Raw genomic sequence first — 23257 nt, 5'->3', positions numbered from 1 at the left:
AGCGCGTGCAGGAGGAAGGTGTTGTGAGTGAGAGAGAGGTTGAGAAGCTGGGGTGCCATGGCTTCTGAGCTTTTCACATTTTCCGCAACGGATGAAAAGTGCTTTCGGGGGAAGCTCACTATCAGCTGCGTGTTTGGGCTAGGTTCTGGTCCAAAGGAAAAAAAAACAGAAGCTAACAAGAAGCGTTGCAAACACGGGCAATCAATTGCTACCCCTTGTTAGGGTTTGCGTACGTATGTTCATAGGGGTGAGTGTGCATATATATGTGGACGTCAACGTTGTACTGTGTAATTTAAAAAAAATGGAATTTGCTCCCACCTATTTTTGTACCGGTCTTACCTATTTTAGTAATTTCTTCATTTCATTGGTACTTGTGAGTAGTTTCACTTTGGTGCCTTCTATTTTTTGCATCGTTCGATTTTCCTTGATGGATGATCCATATTTTTTTCAACCATTGTAAAATTTCTCCTATTTAACTACCCTTCTCTTATGTCCTGACTCCTTAGTTTCAACTTTCAACTCTCATTACCCAAATTACTTAGGTACAGAACAGTTTGAGAATTGACCATGTTTTAGAGTTCCATTCTTTTAGGGATGGGGTTTAAGAGTTTCTCCATAAATTATATGCGCATCATCTATCATCACATCTTTTGAAATTAACACCATGAACCTTTGATTATCTGATAGTTGGGAACTATTTCCTTTCCCTTGGATAAATGGCTTCCATTTTTTTCTTAAAAAAGAGTATATATGGTAGGCATCTACATGCATCGCATCCATGAAATTTCTTAGCTGCAACACGTTTGTTGCTTGAGTGAGCACCTGCTCAGCTTGTAGCAAAATTGGAATTATACTCGTGATAATTAGAGAAGTTAAGAATTGTGGGCGGCAACCATGTTTATCTTTGACGCCTGGCACAAGCTTTTTGTTGGCTCCACAGGCAATATAGTATTATATCTACAACTCGTGACGCTCACGTCGCACGTGCTCGCCACCGCCGCCGGGAAGGACTCCATCGACCTCGGCGTCAATCCTGCTTCCGTCCGCGGCGTCCTCATGTTATCTCCTCTGTGATGTGAAGTGCTCGCCATCAGGCGTTTTCATTTATCATCAGGCAACTCTGCGATGGTGAGCACTTTCACTGCACACCAAGTGTTTGGCTAAATGCTTCAGTCAACTGCAGTGAACCAACCATGGGATCCTCCTTGGATTTGGCTCCTCATTTGGATTTCAATCTTGGTCTGGAATTCCAAGATGAGGTTCGACGGCGCTACAAGTCTCCGGTGCATCATCCTTATCCCACTCCCAATGGCTCGTTCTTCCTTCTGGTCACATTCCGCCGTTTCCTGTTCCGCCTGACTGAGGATACGGTTGCTCTGGCACTGCAATCCTGTTTGGGTGGCAAAGCTCTGGACTTTCATGTTCAATTCCTAAGCAACAATCATTTTCGGTTCTCGGTGTTCTCGAAAGATGTTGGCTTCTTTGTTTACAAACTCCGCAGAGTCATTACCAACATGTTTGATATCTATTTTCATCTTTGGAACAATGGCACACCCCACTGGGAACGTGAGAAGCATGCTTGGGAGATCGAGCAAGAAAAAGAATGGACAAAGGTCCTGTCGCGCAGTTCAAAAAAGGCTGCTGCTAAGGCTTCAAAATCCCAAAAGAAAGTTAGTTTTGCTAAACAGCTGGTCCAGCAGTCCTCTCCCAAATGCTCTCCTCCACGGCATCTCAAGTTTGGAGCCTTTACAGTGAAAGTTTCATGCAACGTCTCTGAACCTTCTGATCGTCTGGTTTTTGGGAATGCCAAGTTGAATTTTCATGCAGATCATGATCATGTTCATCGGTATTCAGATCTTGAACAGCCACGGGACATGCAGCGGCAGGGAGACATCACATATTTTGAGCAGCCACGGGACATGCAACGGCAGGGAGACATCCCCGCTGCAGGCGATGCTGACCATTCAAAACTCAAGATCGTCTCTGGACCTTGTACTCGCTGCATGAACATGGGCCACACTCGCCCAAACTGTCCTGGTATACTCCGGTGTTGGGCCTGCCACAATTTTGGCCACATCAAAAAAATATGCTTATCCCGTAGCAGAGCCAATCTCATTTGGCAACCGAAACCTCCGAGAGACAAAGACCTCCAGCTCGACCTTGACTTTCAAGCTGATTTCCCGGACCACTCGGCTTCTATTTTCTCAGGACAAAAACAAGCTATTGATGATTTACATCCGCCCTCATCGCCACATTTTCAGCGTGGTGAGGTCCTCGACATCTGTCCTGAGGATGTTTTGGGAAACAATGCTACAAATGATGGAAGCTCATCTCCAAGTGATGCCAGCTCAACTCAGATGGAGGATCATGCTCACTTTGTTGCTTCACAGACCCGTTGTGCAAATATGCTCATGCTCCACAAAAATGGCCTCCCGAGTGATACTGGACTGAGACAGAGGGCAGCAGATATGCTTTATAACTCAAATGCAGTACCTCCGAGGTTCACCCTTAGGGTATTTTTGTAGATGGGGCAAGCAGCTCGAGAAGCCAACAGCAGATGCACAGGCCTATCACCATTGACACCTCTAGATTTGCACATCCTGTTGAAAATGAAGATGCAACCAGATTAGGTGGTCAGAACACAAGGGTGAACCATCCTCCACCTGAAGCATCTGGTGTGGCAGTTGTAGTATGGCGCCCTGCTCCTGTTGTGGAACTGTTGAGAGCTTTTCCCTATTTCATGGAGTGTCAGTGTATTGCACTGGCCCTTGCAGCATCCAAGATTGGTCCTCCACTGACCATTGATGCTATGGGGATTTGTACATGAGGAGGTGGATCTACAAATTTGGGTCCAGAACTCTATCCCTGCTAGCCCTGTTATGCTTGAGGATGAGTTACCCGAGAGTTCAGCTCCTGTCATCCCTGATCTCACCCCAACTGATACACTCTTCTTGTGCGCTTCTGGCCCATCTAATCTTGAAATTCAAATTGAGGGAATCAGGCCTAGTCCAGAAAGCAGCATGGGCCGGGCTAATGGCAACCAAGCTCCTCAAAAGCGCAAGGATATGCTCCTCCCAAATCTTGTTTCCATCTCTGATCCACGCACACCTCTAACCCAAACATTTGTGCGTCGCAGCACTCGCCTCTCGTACGACAAGGAGGGTTTCCGCCCGGTCAGAATCGATAAGGAGCCCTCTAAGCGGAGCAAGAATTGGGTGGTAGAAGTCGATGAAGTCACAGGGGAGATAAAACCCATCTCGACTTCTATTCTCAGAGGATGGGGTATACAATGTGGTGTTGACCCTAGTGGTCTCACTGACGATGCGCTGTTACAGGCGCCTCCTCCATTTGTTCCCGATGAAGATGACGAAGAACAGTAAAGAAGGGAAGAAGCGGATGGAGAGCACTGGAGCTTCTATGGGCCAGAAGATCGTTTTTGTTTCCAACCAAGTCCATTATCCTATCGTGCCATCGATGTGCCTGTGTTGGAACAGCCTATATTTTGTGTTGGTTTCGGTTAAAGCTGATCACAATGCTCATGTTCACTATGATTCATATCTATCCTGTGCTGATGATCCTAGTGACGTCAGTGAGAGCTGCCCCCATAAATTTGTTATCAATGAATACACGTGATTGGAGCATTCTTTGCTGGAACATTCGGGGCATAAATCGATCAGATAAATGGGATGCAGTGCGAAATAAAATAGAAGAGAGTTCTTGTTCTATCATCTGTCTACAAGAAACAAAGCGAGAGGTTTTTGATATGCAGTACATTCAAAAATTTGCACCGAGAAGGTTTGATAATTTTGATTATATTCCTTCACTTGGAGCATCAGGAGGTTTACTTGTGCTGTGGAACAGTTCTATTTTTTCTGGTAACATGTTAGAAAAAAGGCAATATGGCATCACAGTGCAGTTTCAGTCTGCCCACACTAATGAAGTTTGGAAACTAACTACAGTCTATGGTCCTTGTGATGAACCGGCTAGATCAGAGTTCATTGAGTGGTTTCGAAATCAGGACATAGATGACGAAGAAAACTGGATTTTTCTGGGAGATTTCAATTTCTATCGGTCACTTAGCAACAGGAACAGATCAGGGGGGGATCTCAATGACACCTTCATATTCAATGACGCAATTGGTCACTTGGGCCTGGTGGAGTTGCCATTGAAAGGTAGAGCATATACTTGGAGTAATATGCATGATAGCCCATTATTAGAACAATTAGACTGGTTTCTTACATCAGCAAATTGGACTATTGAGTATCCAAATATAGAAGTCTTGCCACTTGCTAAGATAACCTCTGATCACTTGCCATGTCAAATCTCCATTGGGACAAAAATACCTAAAGCTAATATATTTCGTTTTGAGAATTATTGGGCAGAACAACATGATTTTATTGAAACAGTGCAAGACTGCTGGGCCAACTCTGCATTCCTGATGGACAGTGCTAGAAACATATCATCAAAGTTTAAAAGCCTGAGAGCAAGGTTGAAACAGTGGAGTAAGAAAATTTCCAATCTACAACTTTTGATATCCAATTGTAATGCAGTCATCAGCACCTTAGATTCAGTGGAGGACCAGAGAGGCATGTACCATCCTGAAATGAACCTAAGAATTGCAGTCAATGCTCAGTTAAAAACATGGCTCAAATGTAAGAACATATACTGGCGCAATAGATATACAGTCAACAGAATGAAGTTTGGGGATGAATGCACCAAGTTTTTTCATGGCATGGCAACTATATCTTACAGAAGAAATTCAATAGCGCAGCTAAAAAATGATCAAGGAGCATGGATACAAGACCATGCAGGCAAAGCAGGTCTTCTATGGGTCTCTTTCAGGCAAAGAATGGGTACCACAGCATCACCTACAATGACTTTTGACCTCCCACAAATGATTCAGCCAGTTGTGAACCTTGACAGCTTGGTTACACCTTTCATGATTGATGAAATTGACCAAATTGTCAAAAGTATGCCTCCAGACAAAGCTCCAGGGCCAGATGGATTCAATGGGTTATTTCTAAAAAAATGTTGGCAATTGATTAAACAGGATTTCTACAGATTATGTTGGTCTCTCTATCACAACAACATCAGCCTGGAGAGCATCAATACATCATACATCACCTTGGTACCCAAGAAAGACTGTGAATGATTTCAGGCCTATTTCATTGATGAATATCTCTCTTAAGCTCATAACAAAGATATTAGCCAACAGACTCCAGTCAGTTATTCTGAGATTAGTTCACCAGAACCAGTATGGGTTCATTAGATCAAGAACCATACAGGATTGTCTGGCATGGAGTTATGAATATATTCACCAGTGCCACCAGTCAAAAAGAGAGATAATAATATTGAAGTTAGATTTTGAGAAGGCATTTGATACAATTGAACACTCCACTGTCATTCAGATGATGACTCACCTAGGATTGCCTGATAAATGGATTCAGTGGGTGCACAATATACTATCATCTGGCTATTCAGCTATGCTTTTAAATGGCATCCCTGGTAAATTCTATAAATGTAAGAGAGGGGTTCGACAGGGTGACCCTTTGTCACCATTGTTATTTGTGCTGGCTGCTGAACTTCTTCAGATCATTGTCAACCATGCCTGCAACCTGAACCTGCTATGTAAGCCCTTACCACAACCAGAAGAAGATTTTCCTATAGCGCAATATGCTGATGACACTTTGCTGCTGCTACAAGCTGATGCTAGGCAACTATTTTTTCTCAAAGCCATACTCCATAGCTTTGCTGAATCGACAGGGTTAAAGGTGAACTATAGAAAATCCCAAATGTACCCTATCAATGTCACTCCAGAGAAGATGGTCCTCCTTGCAAACACTTTTGGGTGTGATATTGGATCAATGCCCTTCACATATCTTGGTTTGCCCATGGGGACTACCAAGCCAAAAATTGAGGACCTAGCTCCTATGATGGATAGGGTGGAAAGAAGATTATCAGCCTGCTCTACTTGGTTGTCACATAGTGGGAGACTTGAAATGGTGAATTTAGCCATTACACCTATCACCACCTATGCAATGAGCACCATCAAACTACCACAAGGAGTGATTGAGAATATTGACAGGGCAAGGAAACAGTGTCTTTGGAGAGGGAATTCTGAAAAGAAGAAAGGTGGGAACTTAGTTGCATGGGAAACTGTAATGTTGTCAAAGGAAAAAGGAGAACTAGGCATCATAAATCTTAGGCTGCAGAATGATGCATTGCTTATGAAACATCTAAGCAAGTTCTATAACAGGGCTGATCTTCCATGGGTAAGAATGGTATGGACCAGGTACTATACAAATCGAGTTCCTCATGCAGCCAGGGAGGTTGGATCTTTTTGGTGGAAGGATATATTGAGGTTGAACCTGTTGTTCAGAGGCATTGCTAAATGCACAATTGGCAATGGTCAATCAGTTTGTTTCTGGGGAGATATTTGGATGAATGATCAGATCATTGCAACAAAATACCCAAGACTTGCATCCTTTGCAAAATCAGAGGAAATCTCAGTTTATGCGGTCATGCAAGCAGAGGACTTAGACTCACTCTTCATGCTACCTTTCTCCAATGAAGCCTATGCTGAATTTGTGAGTTTGCAAGAGGAATTGCAGATTATGGAATATGATGAGGAGGGCGTCGACAATTGGTCACCCATCTGGGGTGACAAATATAGCTCCAAAAGGTTCTATTCATATGCCTTCAAGGAACTAGATGCACACCCTATTTTCAAAATAATATGGAAATGCAAATGCAGCCCACGAGTTAAGTTCTTTGCATGGTTAATTTTGGTTGATCGTCTTAACACCAAAGATATGCTCCAGAGGAGGCATCTAAACATTCAGGGGACCCCGACATGTGTCATGTGCGCAGCAGGGAGTCTGGAGACCATAGAGCACCTATTTTTTGAATGTTCTTTTGCACAGGACTGCTGGTCCAAGCTTGAAATCAATTGGGACCTCTCTCTGAATCCCCTGGACAGATTCATTCAAGCAAGATCTGCCCACCAGTTACCATTCTTCACTGAAGCCACGCTCATAGCAGCATGGGAGCTCTGGAAAGTCCGAAATGATAAAGTGTTTGCAAGACGTGACCCAACATTAGCACTTTGGTGGTCGAACTTCAAGAGTCAATGTTTAATACAATCTGTAAGATTCAAAGATGATCTTAGGTCATCCTTTTGTGCTTGGCTAGATGCCTTTAGTTAAGCTTTGTAAGTATGTACCTGTACCTGTACTCCCTCTTTTATAAATGAAATCAAAAAGGCACTGTGGGGATCTCCACCACAGTTTTTGTGTCAAAAAAAAACCATGTTTATCTTTTAATTAAGTTTCTAGCTTTCTGCTACTTCGAAACCGACATAGCTCTTCCTTCACCTTCTCTCGAACCAGCAGCCCTGCTCTTATCTACCTCCACTAGTAGAGCACTAAGAGATCTTCAACAGCTGAGCAAGACCATCAGTACAAATATGTGCTTTTAACTAATTATTATTCTTCTGTTATATTTGATCTTATTTGTGAATTATCCTATGCTTTATTCTTGTTTTTTTGTGCTACAAAACATGATACGACAAAGAAGAAATAGTTTCGTTGCAATAGAACATGATACAGAATTGATGGAAATGCTTCACGAGTATGAGAGCGAGAAGATGGTTAGCTTGTTTGTAATAAGGCAGAGCGAGAAGATGCAAGACGCCTGATGATAATAATGCAGAGTGTGATGACAGTGCAGATCCCCTCACAGTCGATGATGATGATGGCAACGAAGAGAGCTTAATTATGGAGCCCTTGTATGGATTATTATGAAGTATGAACTGAATGATTAATGGATTCCATTTCTGGAGGCAATTTCAGTAGCTCAATCAATCTGAGCCCTTGTATGCTGTTCACCGATGCAGACATCGAGAGCAACAACTGGTGCCTGTTTTAAGGGTGCTCTGCAGTGATCTATGAAAGCATGCAGCAAGGACAGTGCAGGGCTGCCATGCCAGAATTCAGGAGTAGGAGTATGTTTTCAGTTTCAGACATGGATCGGAAGAGGGATTGCATCCTCCAACGATGATCAGTGTGCGCAACTGAACGAATCTCCCTGCCCGACCGTGTGTTTGTGCGATACCGAATGCAATTGGAGCTGCTGAGCTTCCTCTAGAGACTGGCTGCTCAGGTGGGCTTTTACCACAGAGCTAGATTTTTTTTTAAAAAAAGAACATTTGAAAAAACTAAAAACACTGCACCATTCAACTTGGCACACGACAGAAACTAAAAACACCGTTGAGCTTCCTCTTATTTTTAATTTTACATTAATAAATCTATATCTCTATATATATACCTAATATTAAAATGACAAAATTTCTCTCTACCTATTTTTTTGTCCACCTCTTCCTAATTACCTAGAGTTTCTATGTCACGCTTTTTTACTTTTCAAACTGCACTCACACACCCTCTGTGTCTCGTATATGACCCAGATTCATGACCCCATACTCATACGAGTAAGGACAAATTGCGTCTAACGACGATGAATACGGACTTCAATTATAATATGTATTGGATCCCACCCTACATATCTCCAATGTGACCAGGACTTATGACTCGCGCTCATACAAGTCGGAACAACTCGACTCTAGCGATGTTACGGAGTCCAATTCTTATACGTATTGGACTCCATTGAAATGCACGGGCACGTTTGCAAGTACTATTAACTTTAGAGAGGTATCTTATCAATACATATTGAGAATGAGTTGTGGTTGAATATGTACAGGTAGGAGTTACAAAGTGTCGCACATAATATGTGCTTAATTTGTACGTGCTGGTCAACATAGACAACGCTCTAAATTGTAGGCTATTTTAACTTTGTCCTAAGTTAAATTTATCCATAGCTTTAATAAACTTTATATACAAAATATATTAACATCTACAATATAAATTAACTCGTATTTTTCTGGATTTATTCTAGGATTTAACGGTGCTATTCTTTCAGTGATAGGCGACGTGCCAGTCGATAGCAAGGCGTCTGTAATGACTTCGTCAATCTCGAAATTTACCGGTCCAACTCAGTTCTTCGGAGGTGCTCATAGCGGTAGGGTGTGCGTGCATGCGTTTATAGGGGTGAGTGTGCGCTCGTGTTGTGAGCGTCTGCGTCTGTAACTGGGTCTCGCAAAAAACAAATAATTCACAGTCAAAAAATATGTCACGGTGTATCACTACTACAAAAACGATTAACGACAAATGACTTGATTTATAGAGGTGGACATATTTAAAATTTGGAAACATCTCAAGAAATCAATCATATAGAGGTTAGATGGATAAAGTCTGTCTCTATAAATCTATTTTTATATAGGGTCATTTATGGAAAAAGACCTTGTTTTAGAGCCAGCCTAGCTGAGAAAGTCCAACTATGAAAAAAATGATGAATAGAGCGACTGAATACAGACAGCATATATACATTGACAAAGTTTATATATAGATTTTTTTCTAGACGTCCCTCTCCTTTAGGCTTTAGCAACTTAGCCGGCAGCCCTCACTCTTTTTTTCTTCAGACTTGCTAGCGCCCGAACGTTCGAACCGGGACGCTAGTGTTGGACGGTACCTGCTCAACGAGCAAGCTAGCACCCCAGCACGTCGGGCTTGCGGGCAAGCGCCCCAACAGTGGGCCCGCGCTGCCAGTCACTTCCCACGCGCACCTCATGTGCAACCCCGATCTACTTTTGAAATATTCAGATGCAACAGTTGCAACATACAAAAGAAGACAAATGAAACACTTAAAACATGCGTCAGAAACACCACACCTTAAAAACATTTGAAAACTATTGCAAACATATGCAACATCCAGATGAAACACTTGCAGCAGACGTTTAAAAACACCTGAAACCACTTGAAAATACGCTTGCAATATGCATGTATAATAATATATAAACAACATCCGAATCTACTTTTGCAACATCCAAATGAAAATACTTGCAACATATGTCTGATACAGATGAAACATTTAGAACATATACTTGAAACATACGTGTATAGACATTAGAACGTATGCAACATCCCGATCTACTTTTGCAACACGGATACGAAACACTTGCAACATACCTCTGAAACATATGTTTGCAACATTGCTTCTTAGGAATGGATGTCTCCTTGCTACTTGGGAATGGGGGCTCGTCAGTGTGTGGCGTTCCGTGTTCGCCGGTGTAGAGCTCGCTGGTGGCGTGGAGCTTGCCGCTCCAGTGGAGAAGGCCGCGATAGGTCCGGTGAAGAAGGCTACGGCGGGTCGCTTGGGTGGAGAAGACAGACCGCGCGCTGGAGAAGGCCGCGGTGGATAGGAGGCGCCATGGGGAGGGAGAAAGACGGGCAGCCGCGCTACGGCGCGGTGGAGATGTTGGTCGGCAGCCGGCGCCCAAACACCGTGAAGAACACCGAGGTTGCTCGGTGGAGCGCTGTCACGGCGTTGTGGTGGAGAGCCTTTTGGAGAGGATGAGTAGAGAGAGGCTTCTGGAGAGGACGAGTAGACAAGAGGATACGATGTTGGGCCGTTGGGCTAGTGTGTCGCGGCCCGCGAACGACGGCGTCCGAACCATGTGACGGCCGGGTGTAAGCATTTCCGTTTTCTCTTAGCGTCCTCTCTCTCAACATTTCATTCCTCCCCATCCCTCCTCACTCTCTCTCTCTCTCTCAATCAGCATCTCCCTATGCCTCTCTATCTCAGCTTGCTTGGCAGCAGTGACGCAATGGTGGCACGGCCCACGGCCCATGCCCCTACCAGCGATGGTGCACGGACATGCCTATATGCCTGCGGGTGGCACTGCATTGCATGGCCCACGTGAAGATCCGACCATAGCTAGCGCCTCCACGCTAGTGATCTTGCTCTGCAAATCCATTGTGCAGCGGAGCCGATGTGCGACGCGGAGGAGACTCGCCTGACGGCCCTGACTGCAAGGGCCACGTGATATATCATCATCCGCGTATGGAAACTAAGATTAACAGAGGCGTTAAAGCTAGGATTAAACTTTTTTGTTACCGACTCTAAATAGTTAGTGTAGAACTAGTCCGCCTAGTAATGAATATATTTCGATACGGTATGGTTGAATAAAGTTATAAAAGTTTGAGTGAAGACAAAAAAAAATCGCTATAATAGATTCGAGTTTTAATTATGATCGACACCGTACCCGTGATGGATCCAGCAAGCCACCACTGCCCACACGACACAAATACAGGCTCTGCCTTTGATCATGTCGCCGTCGCCGTCTCATTGGCACCACCTACACCTATGCGTGTCTCGCCCTTGCCCATTCGTTCGTTGCTGATGCGCCGGCGCCGCGTGGGGCAAACAAACAAAAGTTGCAACCATATACGTATTCTACTGCAACAAGCCAGACATGCAAGGCATATAGCCATATACACATACACACATGCATTTATGTCAACGACGACGACACGCGTCGTGCATCCTTCCCTGGCCGGCTTTGTGGCCAGCATGAATATATGAATGAGCTGAGAGGCCTGATAAGCCCGGCTGGCTGGGCTTGCTGCTGCATGCCTTATCACTACCATTAATTGATTGAACGGCACCAGGACAACCCAACGGAGGACCCAATCAATAATGGACGCTCTAGATCTCTAGCTGGCTGGTTGGCCTGCTGGACCCTGCTGCTGCCACCAGCACGACCCAGCCGTCTACGTGGCACTGCCTGCGCCGCGAGCTCCGGCAGGAAGCAGTTGTCCCGCCCACGTAGGTGGACTAACAACCGGTCACCCCGGAGTGTTTAGATGGAACAGACAACGGACGGATCGGACTGGTTGGTGGCGGTGTGGCCTGGGCATTGTGAAGGAACAGGGGAAATGGCAGTGGCCAGGGCATGCGCTTTTACCAGTCGTATACGTGGAAAAGCCTGAGACAAGTTTCACGAGTGCTACCTGCTACGTGCTTCACCTCGCGGCCACAAGACGTAAAAGGACCAGTTTAGTCCAACTGGCCTGTTATTATTGTGAACGAACTAAAATAAAATGCCCGTCGCACCCTCCTTACCAACGCACATTGGGTGTGAGTGGCGTTGTCAGCTGCATATGACCGTGCGTTGGTAAATAGTAACAACATTTGTAACTTTATGTTGTAGAAATGTATTCTATGATTAATCTAGCTAGTAATATGTGTAACACAACATAAACTTGTACAAGGATGTTTGGTTGTCTAGCGAAGCGAACTTTGCTTAGCCTTACTCCACGATACGAAGTCACTGCAGACGCCTCGCTGTCGATGGTACGTCGCCTACCACTGAAAACGGTGAAACCATAGTGTCATTAAATCCTGAAATAAATTCAGAAAAATACGAGCATTGCCAAATCGAGGACTTAAACCTGAGTGGACAGGTTCCACCACAAGGAGCCAGACCATTTAACTGATCTATGATCAGTTCGCGGACTAGGCAGATCTTGAATCCACAGGAGAGCAAAACTCTCTCTCTCTCCCTCTTTCGTGCCAGCAACAACGTATGTAAAAACTAGCCAGCACCAACAGGCTACGACATAACAACTCCGTCGATCAGCAATCAAAACACATGCTTAGCTCCAAATTCTTGTTGGGTAAGACTGGCTAGCTATAGGTAGGCTTGCTTTTCCATAGAATCGTCCAAATTAAATGGCCCCGTACCGTTGTCATCGTGCTAGTTTGTTGTGAGAGAAAAACACTATACGATAGCTGATAAGCCCTGGATGCAGCCGCTGGTAATTTAAAGGGGCAATCTCGTCTTCTCAGCTAACGAACACGTGATGTTGTGCCCCCCGGACCCCCAGCTACCTCGCTCCCTTACCAATACATTACTGCCGGGGTGCCGCTCGCTGCCACCATCTCCCTTTATATAAGGCAAACGTTCACAACTGGCTTCCCTCATCTTGAAAACTCGTCGTCGTCCTCGCTCCCCAGCCATTAATTTCCTTCTTCTCTTCGACCCACCGATCAACAAGGACACACACACAAGTCGTGGGCGTGCAGGCGGCCACCGTGCAAGCCAACCGCCGACGGCATGGAGAAGAGCACTGGCGGCGCTAGTGGCGGAGAGGCGGCGGAGGAGGCGAAGGTGCCTCTGCTGCAGCCACGGGCGGCGGTAGGAGGAGGAGGAGACAGCAAGGCGGGGGCGGAGGAGGAGGAAAGGGAGGCGGCGGCGGAGTGGTCGTCGCTGCCGCTGCGGCGGCGCGCGTGGGAGGAGAACAAGAAGCTGTGGGTGGTGGCGGGCCCGTCCATCTTCACGCGCTTCGCCTCCTTCGGCGTCACCGTCATCAGCCAGGCCTTCATCGGCCACATCGGCGCCACCGAGCTCGCCGCCTACGCTCTCGTCTCCACCGTCCTCATGAGGTTCAGCAATGGCATCCTGGTACGTAGTGCTAACAAATCCATCCGTTCTTGATTCCAGCTGTTGCACCTAACACTCCTCTCTTAATGTCCGCTAAAGAGAAAGACGAAAAAAAAAGAGTACAGCTCATGTTGTGGATCTACATGCATGCATGATTCATCAGCTAGCAATTCTAGCTATGTTAGCTCTGTCGTAGCTAAGCAGGCCGCCTTCACAGGCATCTCGTGTCGTGTCACCCGAGAGAAACCAAAAACAAACCGGTGCGCACTGCGAAACAACGAGATTCACGCGTGTAGTGCAGGCTAAACCAAGGCAGCAGGTCCCTCCTGTTTCGAGTTCCTTCGCCTCCTGCGTTTCCATCCACATGCAGCGTCAGTACCTGGACAAGGACCAGAGCACCGAGACAAAGCAGATTTTCCATACCCGCGAGTGACCACACACCGAGTGCGATGTGAGACATGTTAGGATCGATATGTATGGTGTACCTTTCTGTGTGTAACCCGTAGATCCGAAAAGCCTCCTTGACGTTTCTCTTTGCGGCACAGCAATGTAGACGCCGGTGCCGCGGTCTAGTAGGAGTCGTCCAGCGCGGTGGAGAGAAGTCCAGTGACGTCGGCGATGTCCTGCAGGGGCGAGGCAGAGGCGGCGGTGGTTGGGGCACATCCCGTCGCTGGCAGCATCTCTTTAGATCGGTATTAGGGTTTCTCTTTGGGTGGGTGTGGCGGCTCCGGTCAACCTCGTAGTCCGAGCCCTCACCCCCACCTTCCTTTTATGTGTGCTGTGCGACAGGGGCCCTCCAACCGAATTAGGGTTGGGCTCCCCCGATCAGGGAGCAGAGATAGGGCCCAATAGGCCGTTGGGCCTATTGGTGGAGATCAACTAACATTCTCCCCCTTGATCTCATTCCATCTTTCACTTTCATATCATTTGCTTTTGTTCATTCCATTACAGATTAGCTCATAGAGCATGTCTCATCGTCACGGTCCATTGCCGATAGATTTAACAGCTACAACTCACTACTCTGTTCTGAAATAGATACTTATCTTTGGGCCTTCTTTTGTCCAGGAATATTTTAGGCTTTCCCTTAAACCCAAGCTAGCTACATGTTCTCTGAACACCACGTCCTCTGAACATGTTGGGTGGTAAGCCTTTTGTAAGCGGATCCGCGAACATCCTTTCTGTTCTCATATGCTCAAGACTTATGACTTGATCCTGGACTTATCTTTCACAACATAATACTCTATGTCAATGTGTTTGGCAGCACCACTTGACTTATGTTGTTAGCATATTGTACTGCCAGATTATAATCGCAGTATTACTTTAAGTGGTCCATAGATGTCGTCAACCACCTTCAAACCGGGTATGAACTTCGTTAGTTAGTTCACCTGCCCGTTGCCTCATAACATGCTACAAACCGTCATATATTGTGGACGATATAGTGACAGTTTGCTTTGAGCTTTTCCATGAAATAGCTCCCTTTTGCGAGATGATAGAAAATCCACGTCTGGATATGCATTCACTCTCGCATAATCAGAATCTGAATATCACACCATGTGGAGTGAATCAGATCTTCTATATGTCATCATGAGGTCTTTCGTTCCTTGCAAATAACGCAAGATTTTCTTTATCAATTTTAATATTCTATTCCAGAGTTCCTCTGGAATCTGCCAAGTAAAACCCGGTAACAAATGCCAAGTCAGGGCGTGTTCATACTTGAGCATGTTGCAAGCTTCCGACAATTAAAGCATATGGAACCACTTTAACTTTATCGATTGAGCTCATATTGGTTCCTGGGGCATTTAAAATCCCCATATCTGTCGCCCTTGACTATAGGAGCAGGTGATGGACTATATTTGTGCATACTGAATTTCTTTAAGATCTTTTCCACGTATGCCTTTTGTGACAGTCCTTATACCCTTTTTCTTCTATCTTGGTGAATCTCGATCCCTAGAACGAACGAGGCTTCATCAAGATCTTTCATATCAAGTTTTGAGGACAAAACTTCTTTGTCTCCTATAGTAGACTGACATCACTACTAGCAAGTGAGATATCATCCACATACAGGACAAGGAAGATAAATTTCCCATTCTTAAACTTTGCATAGACACAATTGTCCTCTACATTCTCTTTTAAAAAAACCCAAAATTCTTTATTGACTGATCAAACTTCAAGTACCACCGTCTTGAAGCTTGCTTTAATCTATAAATGGATTTCTTTAGGCGGCATCCCATTCGTTCTTTTCCTTCCATGACAAAACCTTTCGGTTGTGCCATGTGAACATTTTCCTCCAAGTCTCCGTTGAGAAATGCCGTCTTTACATCCATCTGATGTAATTTTCAATCGTAATATGCCACTAATGCCATTATGATTCTGAAGGAAACTTTACATAAGACTGGAGAAAATGTCTCATTGTAATCAATTCCTTCTCTTTGCATATAGCCTTTTGCCACAAGTCACGCTTTATATTTCTCTATATTCCTTTGAGAGCCAAGTTTTGTTCTGTAGACCCATTTATAGCCTACTGTTTTGACTCCTTTAGGAATTATTTCCAAATTCGAAACTTTGTTGACATTCATTGTTTTCATTTCATCTTCCATGGCTTCAAGCCACTTTGATGAATGATCACTTCTCATGGCTTCTTCAAATGAGGTGGGATCATCCTCCATTTGAAATTCCTCAGTGTTGTACACTTCATAATCAGCAGGAATAACTGATTTTCTAACTCTTTGAGACCTTCTAGGGGCCTCCACATTTGGCACATCTTCTGTTTGAGGCTGTTGTTGCTCCCCCTCATATGTGGCAATTGGTTCTATTGAATCCTGAAGAACATGTTCCTCATTTTCATTCATTGTTGCCACAGGTGAAATAACAACAGGTGCTGGCACCATAGTATCTAGCACTGTCGGTGCAGCTATAGCAGGTAGTGAGAAAAATGGCTCATGAATCATTGGAGTGGACGCATACACCCGCTCCACTTCAAGGACAATTTCTCGAGCTACCATGCTCCCCCTCATCTTTTCATTCTCTAGGAAAACATCGTGTCTCGTTTCCACAAACTTTGTATGTCTCTCTGGACAGTGAAAAACGAAAACCTTTTGACTTTTCTATGTTGCCAATGAAATGGCACCTTATTGTTTTGGGATCTAACTTACCAATGTTTGGGTTAAATACTTTAGCCTCAGCAGGGCTCCCCCCACACACGCAAGTGGTTAAGTGAGGGTATTCTTTCTGTCCACAACTCATACAGTGTTTTGAGCACCGACTTTCTTAATACTCTATTGAGAATATGAATAGAGGTTTTAACGCCTCCATCCACAGGCTCAACTATAAGGTGGAGTAAATTATTATACTGCCCACCATATCCATCAGGGTACGATCGATTCTTTAGCTTCTTTATTCTGCTGAGGTTCGCCCGGTATTGAATACTGGGCTACTATACCATTCTTTCAGGGTATGCCGACCGTAGTACTCCACCACGGTCAGACCTGACTGTCTTTAATCTTTAATATCTTAAATTTATCCAATACATCTTTTCTTTCTTTGATTGGATAAATATAGTCATAATGGGAGTAATCATCTATGAATGGATCATAACCATCCACACTCTTTACAGGAAACTGACCACAGATGTCTGTGTGAATAATCTATAAAATTCCTGCGCTTCTTTACATACTTTTTCTTTTATGCATTCTCTGCATTGTTATAAATCTGAGAGCTCTAATGGAGGAAGAATATCATTCTTAGCTTGTCTTTCTATTCTCCCCCTCGAAATATGGCCTAAACGATAGTGCCATAATTTCGACAACGCATCGTGAGCTCTCTTATGCCACTATTTCCAGAGTAACACTCTGTTACCAGCTGCTTTATCAGCTGAGTAGCATATGTCTTTGAAGTGTCAGTGAACTGACTCTTTATTCTATCGAGGTACTCGGTGACCATATCACATTCTAGGATTAAGCCCACAATTACGGGTTCAATCATGTTCTTTATCACAGCCAAACATTTCTTGTTGACAGTGATCCACTTTCTATGCTCAAAAGCCATAGGATATCTTTTGGGATTCAAAATCCCTTTCTTTAGTTGCCCAAGTGGCATCATTCTCTTTTGTCTCTCTCATCGGTGCCACAATCTCAGTGGAACACGGTGAGGTGACTACCCAGTCCACCTTAGACAGGATGAAAACCAGATCATAACTTTTCTTAACATAAAATTAACACCATTTGCATGCCTTGATTCCAACGTTGGTCAAAATCAAAACATACAACTATTCTTATACACTAATTCTACATCACCGTTGGGCAGAAATAGAATTAATGCATAAATCATTAACTTTCACAATTGTTCTTACACACTAATTCTACATCACCGTTGGGCAGAAGTAGAATTAATGCATAAATCATTAAAATTAACATCTGTTCTTATACACTAATTCTACATCACCGTTGGGCAGAAGTAGAATCAATGCATAAATCATTAAAATTACGATATTGTTATTAACAACGTTGGTCAGAAAATAACAACATCATAATCCATGACAAATCTCTTTTTCTCCAATTAAATACCACATTGGTTCAAAATAACTGGAGAATCAACAATTTCTTTAGCAGCGGAAAACTTTTCTTTTTCTCCAATTAAATACCACGTTGGTACAAATTAACTGGAGAATAAACAATTTCTGTAGCTGTGGAAAAACTTCTCCTTTTCTTGAATTTTACCCACAGGGAAAATTGCTTTTTATATTTTCTTTAATCCATTAATCAATTTCCAGGAAATAAACATTTACTGGAAAAACTTTCTTTTTCTCCGGTTAAATATCATGTCGGTTCAAAATCACTGGAGAATATCTTTTCTTTAGCAGCGGAAAAAACTTTCACTTGATTTCTTGAATTTTACCCACAGGTAAAATACCTTTTTTTTTCTATTTTTCTTTTTGATTTTTCCTTTTGAGCCAATTTGTATTTTCAATTTCCAGGAAAAGGAAAAAACCGAAATTGGGCTCATTGTTTACTGTTTCGGCCCATAGCATCAGAAACGGCCCACGGCCCACGGCCGTACGCGCCCTTTCCAGTGCGCTCCCCCGCGCCCAGGCCGCAACCTGGGCCTGGGCCGAGAATTCAGCCTCGCGCTCGATCCCGCCTGGGCCGTAAAGCCGGCCCGGTGAATCTGCGCCGTCCGATGGAGATCGACGGCTGCGCGTCGATTTCGCGCCAACAAAACCCGCCGCGGCCAGCGCACAGCAAACCCTAGAATCATTTTCTCCGCTGCTCTCTCTCTCTTCGCCCTCTCTCTTTCTCAGCGCAGCGAGCACAACCGAGCGAGCAGCGAGCGAGGACAGCAGCCATGGCGCCGTTGCCGGCCCCCTCGCCAGCGTGCGCGCTCCCCAACGGGTGAGCGCGCCGCCGTCGAGCGGCCTGGTCGCGGCGCCTCCTTTGCCGAGCCCGGCGAGCAGCTGCCCCGGTTCGGCCTTTCTTCTCCCGCGCCGGCGAAGGGCCGGTTCGGGTGGATTTCTTCTCCCTTCCCCTAGTTCTTTCGATTTGGTTCTTCTCTCATCCGAACTGATGTGGGGAATGGGGTTAGGGTTAGGGTTTCAGTGTGCCGACCCCTGTTCTTTTCCCCTTCCCCTTTCGGATTTGGATGCTTTTCTTTGTTTGACCGATTGGGGTTAGCCCTTTCTCCATGCGAGTTAGGGTTAGGTCTCAGGGTTCTTGAGATCCCTTTTCCCCTTTCTTTCCTCTGACATCCGAATGGATCTAGGGTTCGATTCTGTTTTCTTTTATTTCTTTTCTGAGTTCATCCGAATCGGTTCCCTTCCCCTTCTTTGATTCTTTTCTGTTTCTCTTTTCGGTCGAGTCCGATTTGGATTTCTTTTCATTCTTCTCGGATTCAACCGGTGTTCTAGGGTTAGGGATTCGGCTCTGTTCATCTTAAGGCCGAAAACTTTTCTTTTCCCCCTTTCTTTAACCCAGTTAGGGTTAGGGTTCAAGTGCCGAGGGCCCTTGATTTTTCTTCTCAAATCCGAACTGGATTCTTTTCTTTTGCCGTGCGCCGTCGAACGGTGCGGCCATCTTTTCCCCGGCGCGGGGGCGGTGGTTTTTCTTTCTTCTTTTACCCGGTTAGGGTTAGGGATACACACTTGTAACCTGCTCTGGTACCATTGTTAGGATCGATATGTATGGTGTACCTTTCTGTGTGTAACCCGTAGATCCGAAAAGCCTCCTTGACGTTTCTCTTTGCGGCACAGCAATGTAGACGCCGGTGCCGCGGTCTAGTAGGAGTCGTCCAGCGCGGTGGAGAGAAGTCCAGTGACGTCGGCGATGTCCTGCAGGGGCGAGGCAGAGGCGGCGGTGGTTGGGGCACATCCCGTCGCTGGCAGCATCTCTTTAGATCGGTATTAGGGTTTCTCTTTGGGTGGGTGTGGCGGCTCCGGTCAACCTCGTAGTCCGAGCCCTCACCCCCACCTTCCTTTTATGTGTGCTGTGCGACAGGGGCCCTCCAACCGAATTAGGGTTGGACTCCCTCGATCAGGGAGCAGAGATAGGGCCCAATAGGCCGTTGGGCCTATTGGTGGAGATCAACTAACAAGACACAGTCACACACAAACAAGAGGGGCATTTGTACTCATGTCTTGCTAAAAACTCTCAAGAAAAGGCCCTGCAAACTACGTATTATTTTACATGCATGAGTGGTAGCCTTCATTGTGGTTAAGTCCAAATCCAAACCAACTGTGTCGTGGTCCGGGCCCGTGAGCAGCATTCAATTCAAAGATCGATCCGTATTCTCAGCCCACAGTTAAATTCGAATAAATTTTGCCACCAACTTGTACAGAACAAGCTAGAAAAAGGGCACTACAGATAACAGATTCAGTGGGGCTCGGCTCATGCTCTTCCACGTGCAGATACCCACTGGCCACCAGTTACAATCATTCGAATAAAATTTGCCACCAGCTCGTATCGATCGCAACAGATTCGTGTCCCATTTGCTCTATTCTTCTTCTTCCCTCTTGGCGCGCCCCGCCAGCCAAGGAAATGGCGAGGCAGGCATCAACGACTGACGACTCCGTCCATTGCAACCAGTCCCCGTCGTCGATTGCCAAGTCAGTGTCCGGAGCGCCCCAAAGTCATGGTAGAAAAATGCATGTGTGATGGGCAAACCTCCAGCAGATTAATAGCAAGACTTAACTCTTGACCGGCACAAACACTTGTCCCTCTTTCTCTCTGTCTGTGTCACCGTCAACCAAAAAGCAACCTGTCAAAACATAATTAACAGTTAAAAACAACACCACCTCAATCAATAGGATGCATATGTATATTCCAACCAATGTAACAGTCCACTACTATCTGCTTCAGTAACTAACTAACCGTGCGTTTCATGGACGACAACGACATTACCGTGATGACGAACACCACTGCAGCTGGGCATGGCGAGCGCGCTGGAGACGCTATGCGGGCAATCCTATGGGGCGAAGCAGTACCACATGCTGGGGATCTACCTACAGAGGTCGTGGATCATCCTCTTCGCGTGCGCCGTCGTGCTGCTGCCCGTCTACCTCTTCACTGAGCCGCTGCTGGTGGCGCTGGGGCAGGATCCGGAGATCTCGGCGGTGGCGGGGACCATCTCGCTGTGGTACATCCCTGTCATGTTCTCCTACGTCTGGGCATTCACGCTGCAGATGTACCTCCAGGCACAGAGCAAGAACATGATCATCACCTACCTCGCTGTGCTCAACCTCGGCCTCCACCTCGTCCTGTCATGGCTCATGACCGTCAGGTTCCACCTTGGACTCGCCGGGGTCATGGGGTCCATGGTCATCGCCATGTGGATCCCCGTGTTTGGGCAGCTTGCCTTCGTCTTCTTCGGCGGCTGCCCTCTCACGTGGACAGGCTTCTCGTCTGCTGCGTTCGCTGATCTTGGTGCCATCATCAAGCTCTCACTATCTTCTGGTGTCATGCTCTGGTAAGCCAGCATTAATGTTTCAGTACACGCATAAGTTTCATTCAGATAAGAAGAACACTCTGGAATTATCAAGATTCCCATGATATAATAATACACATATTCAGTCAATGCTCTGCTTTGCTGTTTCAGTTTGGAGCTGTGGTACAACACCATATTGGTGCTCCTCACAGGATACATGAAGAACGCAGAGATTGCACTTGATGCCCTTTCGATATGGTAATGTTCAGATCACTCTGCACTTCACTTGGCAGCTATCATTCCCACTTTAGTCTTTCCACCATAATTGGCGTAACAACAATAACAACAAAGCCTTTAAGTCCCAAACAAGTTGGGGTAGGCTAGAGTTGAAACCCAGCAGAAGCCATCAAGGTTCAGGCACGCATAATTGGTGTAACAACCCAAATAATAGCTGGTCATTGTACTAGTCATGATATTCCCTTTGTGGTCACAAACAGCATAACTAAGGGGTGCTGTACCTATTTACTAAATGTGCAGCCTTAATATCAACGGTTGGGAGATGATGGTTTCCATCGGCTTTTTGGCTGCAGCAGGGTACATAATCACTTCAGCTTTAGCCTTTTATTCATTTATTTATGTTGGACTTTCCACAGTTTTGAAGTTAACGCAATGTATCTTCAGAGTGCGAGTGGCAAATGAGCTTGGAGCTGGAAGTGCAAGAAGGGCCAAGTTTGCGATTTACAATGTCGTCATCATTTCTTTCTTGATCGGATTTGTGTTGTTTGTGCTCTTCCTTTTCTTCCGTGGAAGCCTTGCCTACATATTTACTGAAAGTCAAGCGGTAGCTAAAGCAGTCGCTGACCTTTCGCCTCTGCTAGCCTTCTCCATATTGTTGAACAGTGTTCAGCCAGTGCTATCAGGTATCCTTCTCAGTTCTACTGATGATAGAGACTGCTACACTGTACAACCTTGTTTTGTTGACACTAAAACGTCATTTCATCATTTATAGGTGTCGCTGTTGGTGCGGGCTGGCAAAGTGTAGTCGCATACGTTAACGTTACATCATACTACCTGATTGGCATTCCTCTTGGAGCAGTCCTGGGCTATGTGGTGGGGCTTCATGTAAAGGTGAGATGTAGAGTCTGGTATTACCATTGTGTCTAGTGCAATCTCGGCTTTAAGTTGTTCCTCACTCTTCTTGGCGGTTCAACATATCAACAACAGGGCATTTGGATCGGAATGCTGCTCGGAACACTAGTCCAAACTATTGTGCTTCTCTTCATAACATTAAGGACCAACTGGGAAAAACAGGTTTGTCCAGTGCTGTGCTTAACAAATTGCAATATTCACTTAAGAATACGTGGACAGCTATAAGGGGCACAATATGCTGAATTATTCTGAACCCCCTATCTGCAGGTGGTGACTGCTCAAGAGAGACTGAAGAAATGGTACATGGAAGAGAACAGAAGAATGCAGGCCTCGAGGAGAAATCCTTGAACTGGCCCTGCTTTGCAGGTTGTTAATTGACACATTTACTAGGCACCTTGATTCTATTCACCATCTCAAGATCAAAATGAGGGCAGATTGTGTGCTCCTCAAGCCAAGCAATGGAAGGCACTATCAGCAGCAGTAGAAAAAAAATATTGTGTTATTGGCCAGTGGCAGGGCATATGTGAGAGAGCCTATGTTGGCTAAGTCAGAGTTTGGCTCAATTTTGTGCGTATGCTAATGTTCTCATCAGAGCAGTGGTTGAGGTTTGGGATATCCATAACTGTAACTGACTGTATCTGTAAATTTTCTTATGATTAGTTGGTGTTGGGCATGTGAATCCATTGAGCTCTTGTTCTAGTTTACCTACCTTTTGTTGACTTCAAATCTGTAATCCTACTTATTTCGGCCAAACGAAATGGATGAGCATGGTGTGCATAGGTTATTTGTTTTGCAATCTGGCACTCCAGTGTTGATTTCAAATCGAATCGGATCAATTTTTTGCATAGTAGTAGAACTCAC

General features: G+C 45.2%; 1 protein-coding gene and 1 long non-coding RNA gene across 2 annotated transcripts; one reads left to right on the top strand and one right to left on the bottom strand.

Moving 5' to 3' along the window:
• Positions 1-12842: 12842 nt before the first annotated feature.
• Positions 12843-23154, top strand: LOC136508064 (protein DETOXIFICATION 21-like). Its single transcript, XM_066502673.1, has 8 exons — positions 12843-13357; positions 20748-21289; positions 21419-21505; positions 21785-21841; positions 21929-22167; positions 22257-22375; positions 22472-22558; positions 22664-23154. Exons 1-8 carry the CDS (start codon positions 13010-13012, stop codon positions 22742-22744), a joined length of 1560 nt encoding a protein of 519 aa, XP_066358770.1. The 5' UTR covers positions 12843-13009; the 3' UTR covers positions 22745-23154.
• Positions 20154-20855, bottom strand: LOC136508068 (uncharacterized). The gene is made up of 2 exons (XR_010771848.1): positions 20725-20855; positions 20154-20581 (listed from the first exon to the last, which is right to left on the bottom strand). It is a non-coding gene; the product is annotated as an uncharacterized lncRNA (long non-coding RNA).
• Positions 23155-23257: the final 103 nt, after the last annotated feature.

Source organism: Miscanthus floridulus, chromosome 15 (genome assembly GCF_019320115.1).
Source record: "Miscanthus floridulus cultivar M001 chromosome 15, ASM1932011v1, whole genome shotgun sequence".
Classification (NCBI taxonomy): Eukaryota; Viridiplantae; Streptophyta; class Magnoliopsida; order Poales; family Poaceae; genus Miscanthus; species Miscanthus floridulus.
This window is presented reverse-complemented; position numbering and strand designations above follow the sequence as displayed.

What these genes read in the sequence shown, in the direction of transcription:
- LOC136508064 (XM_066502673.1), top strand. Translation starts at nt 13,010, where the DNA reads ATGGAGAAGAGCACTGGCGGCGCTAGTGGCGGAGAGGCGGCGGAGGAG. An exon ending in TCTTCTGGTGTCATGCTCTG is followed by an intron (nt 21,290 to 21,418) that starts GTAAGCCAGCAT and finishes TTGCTGTTTCAG; the next exon opens with TTTGGAGCTGTGGTACAACA. An exon ending in CTTGATGCCCTTTCGATATG is followed by an intron (nt 21,506 to 21,784) that starts GTAATGTTCAGA and finishes CTAAATGTGCAG; the next exon opens with CCTTAATATCAACGGTTGGG.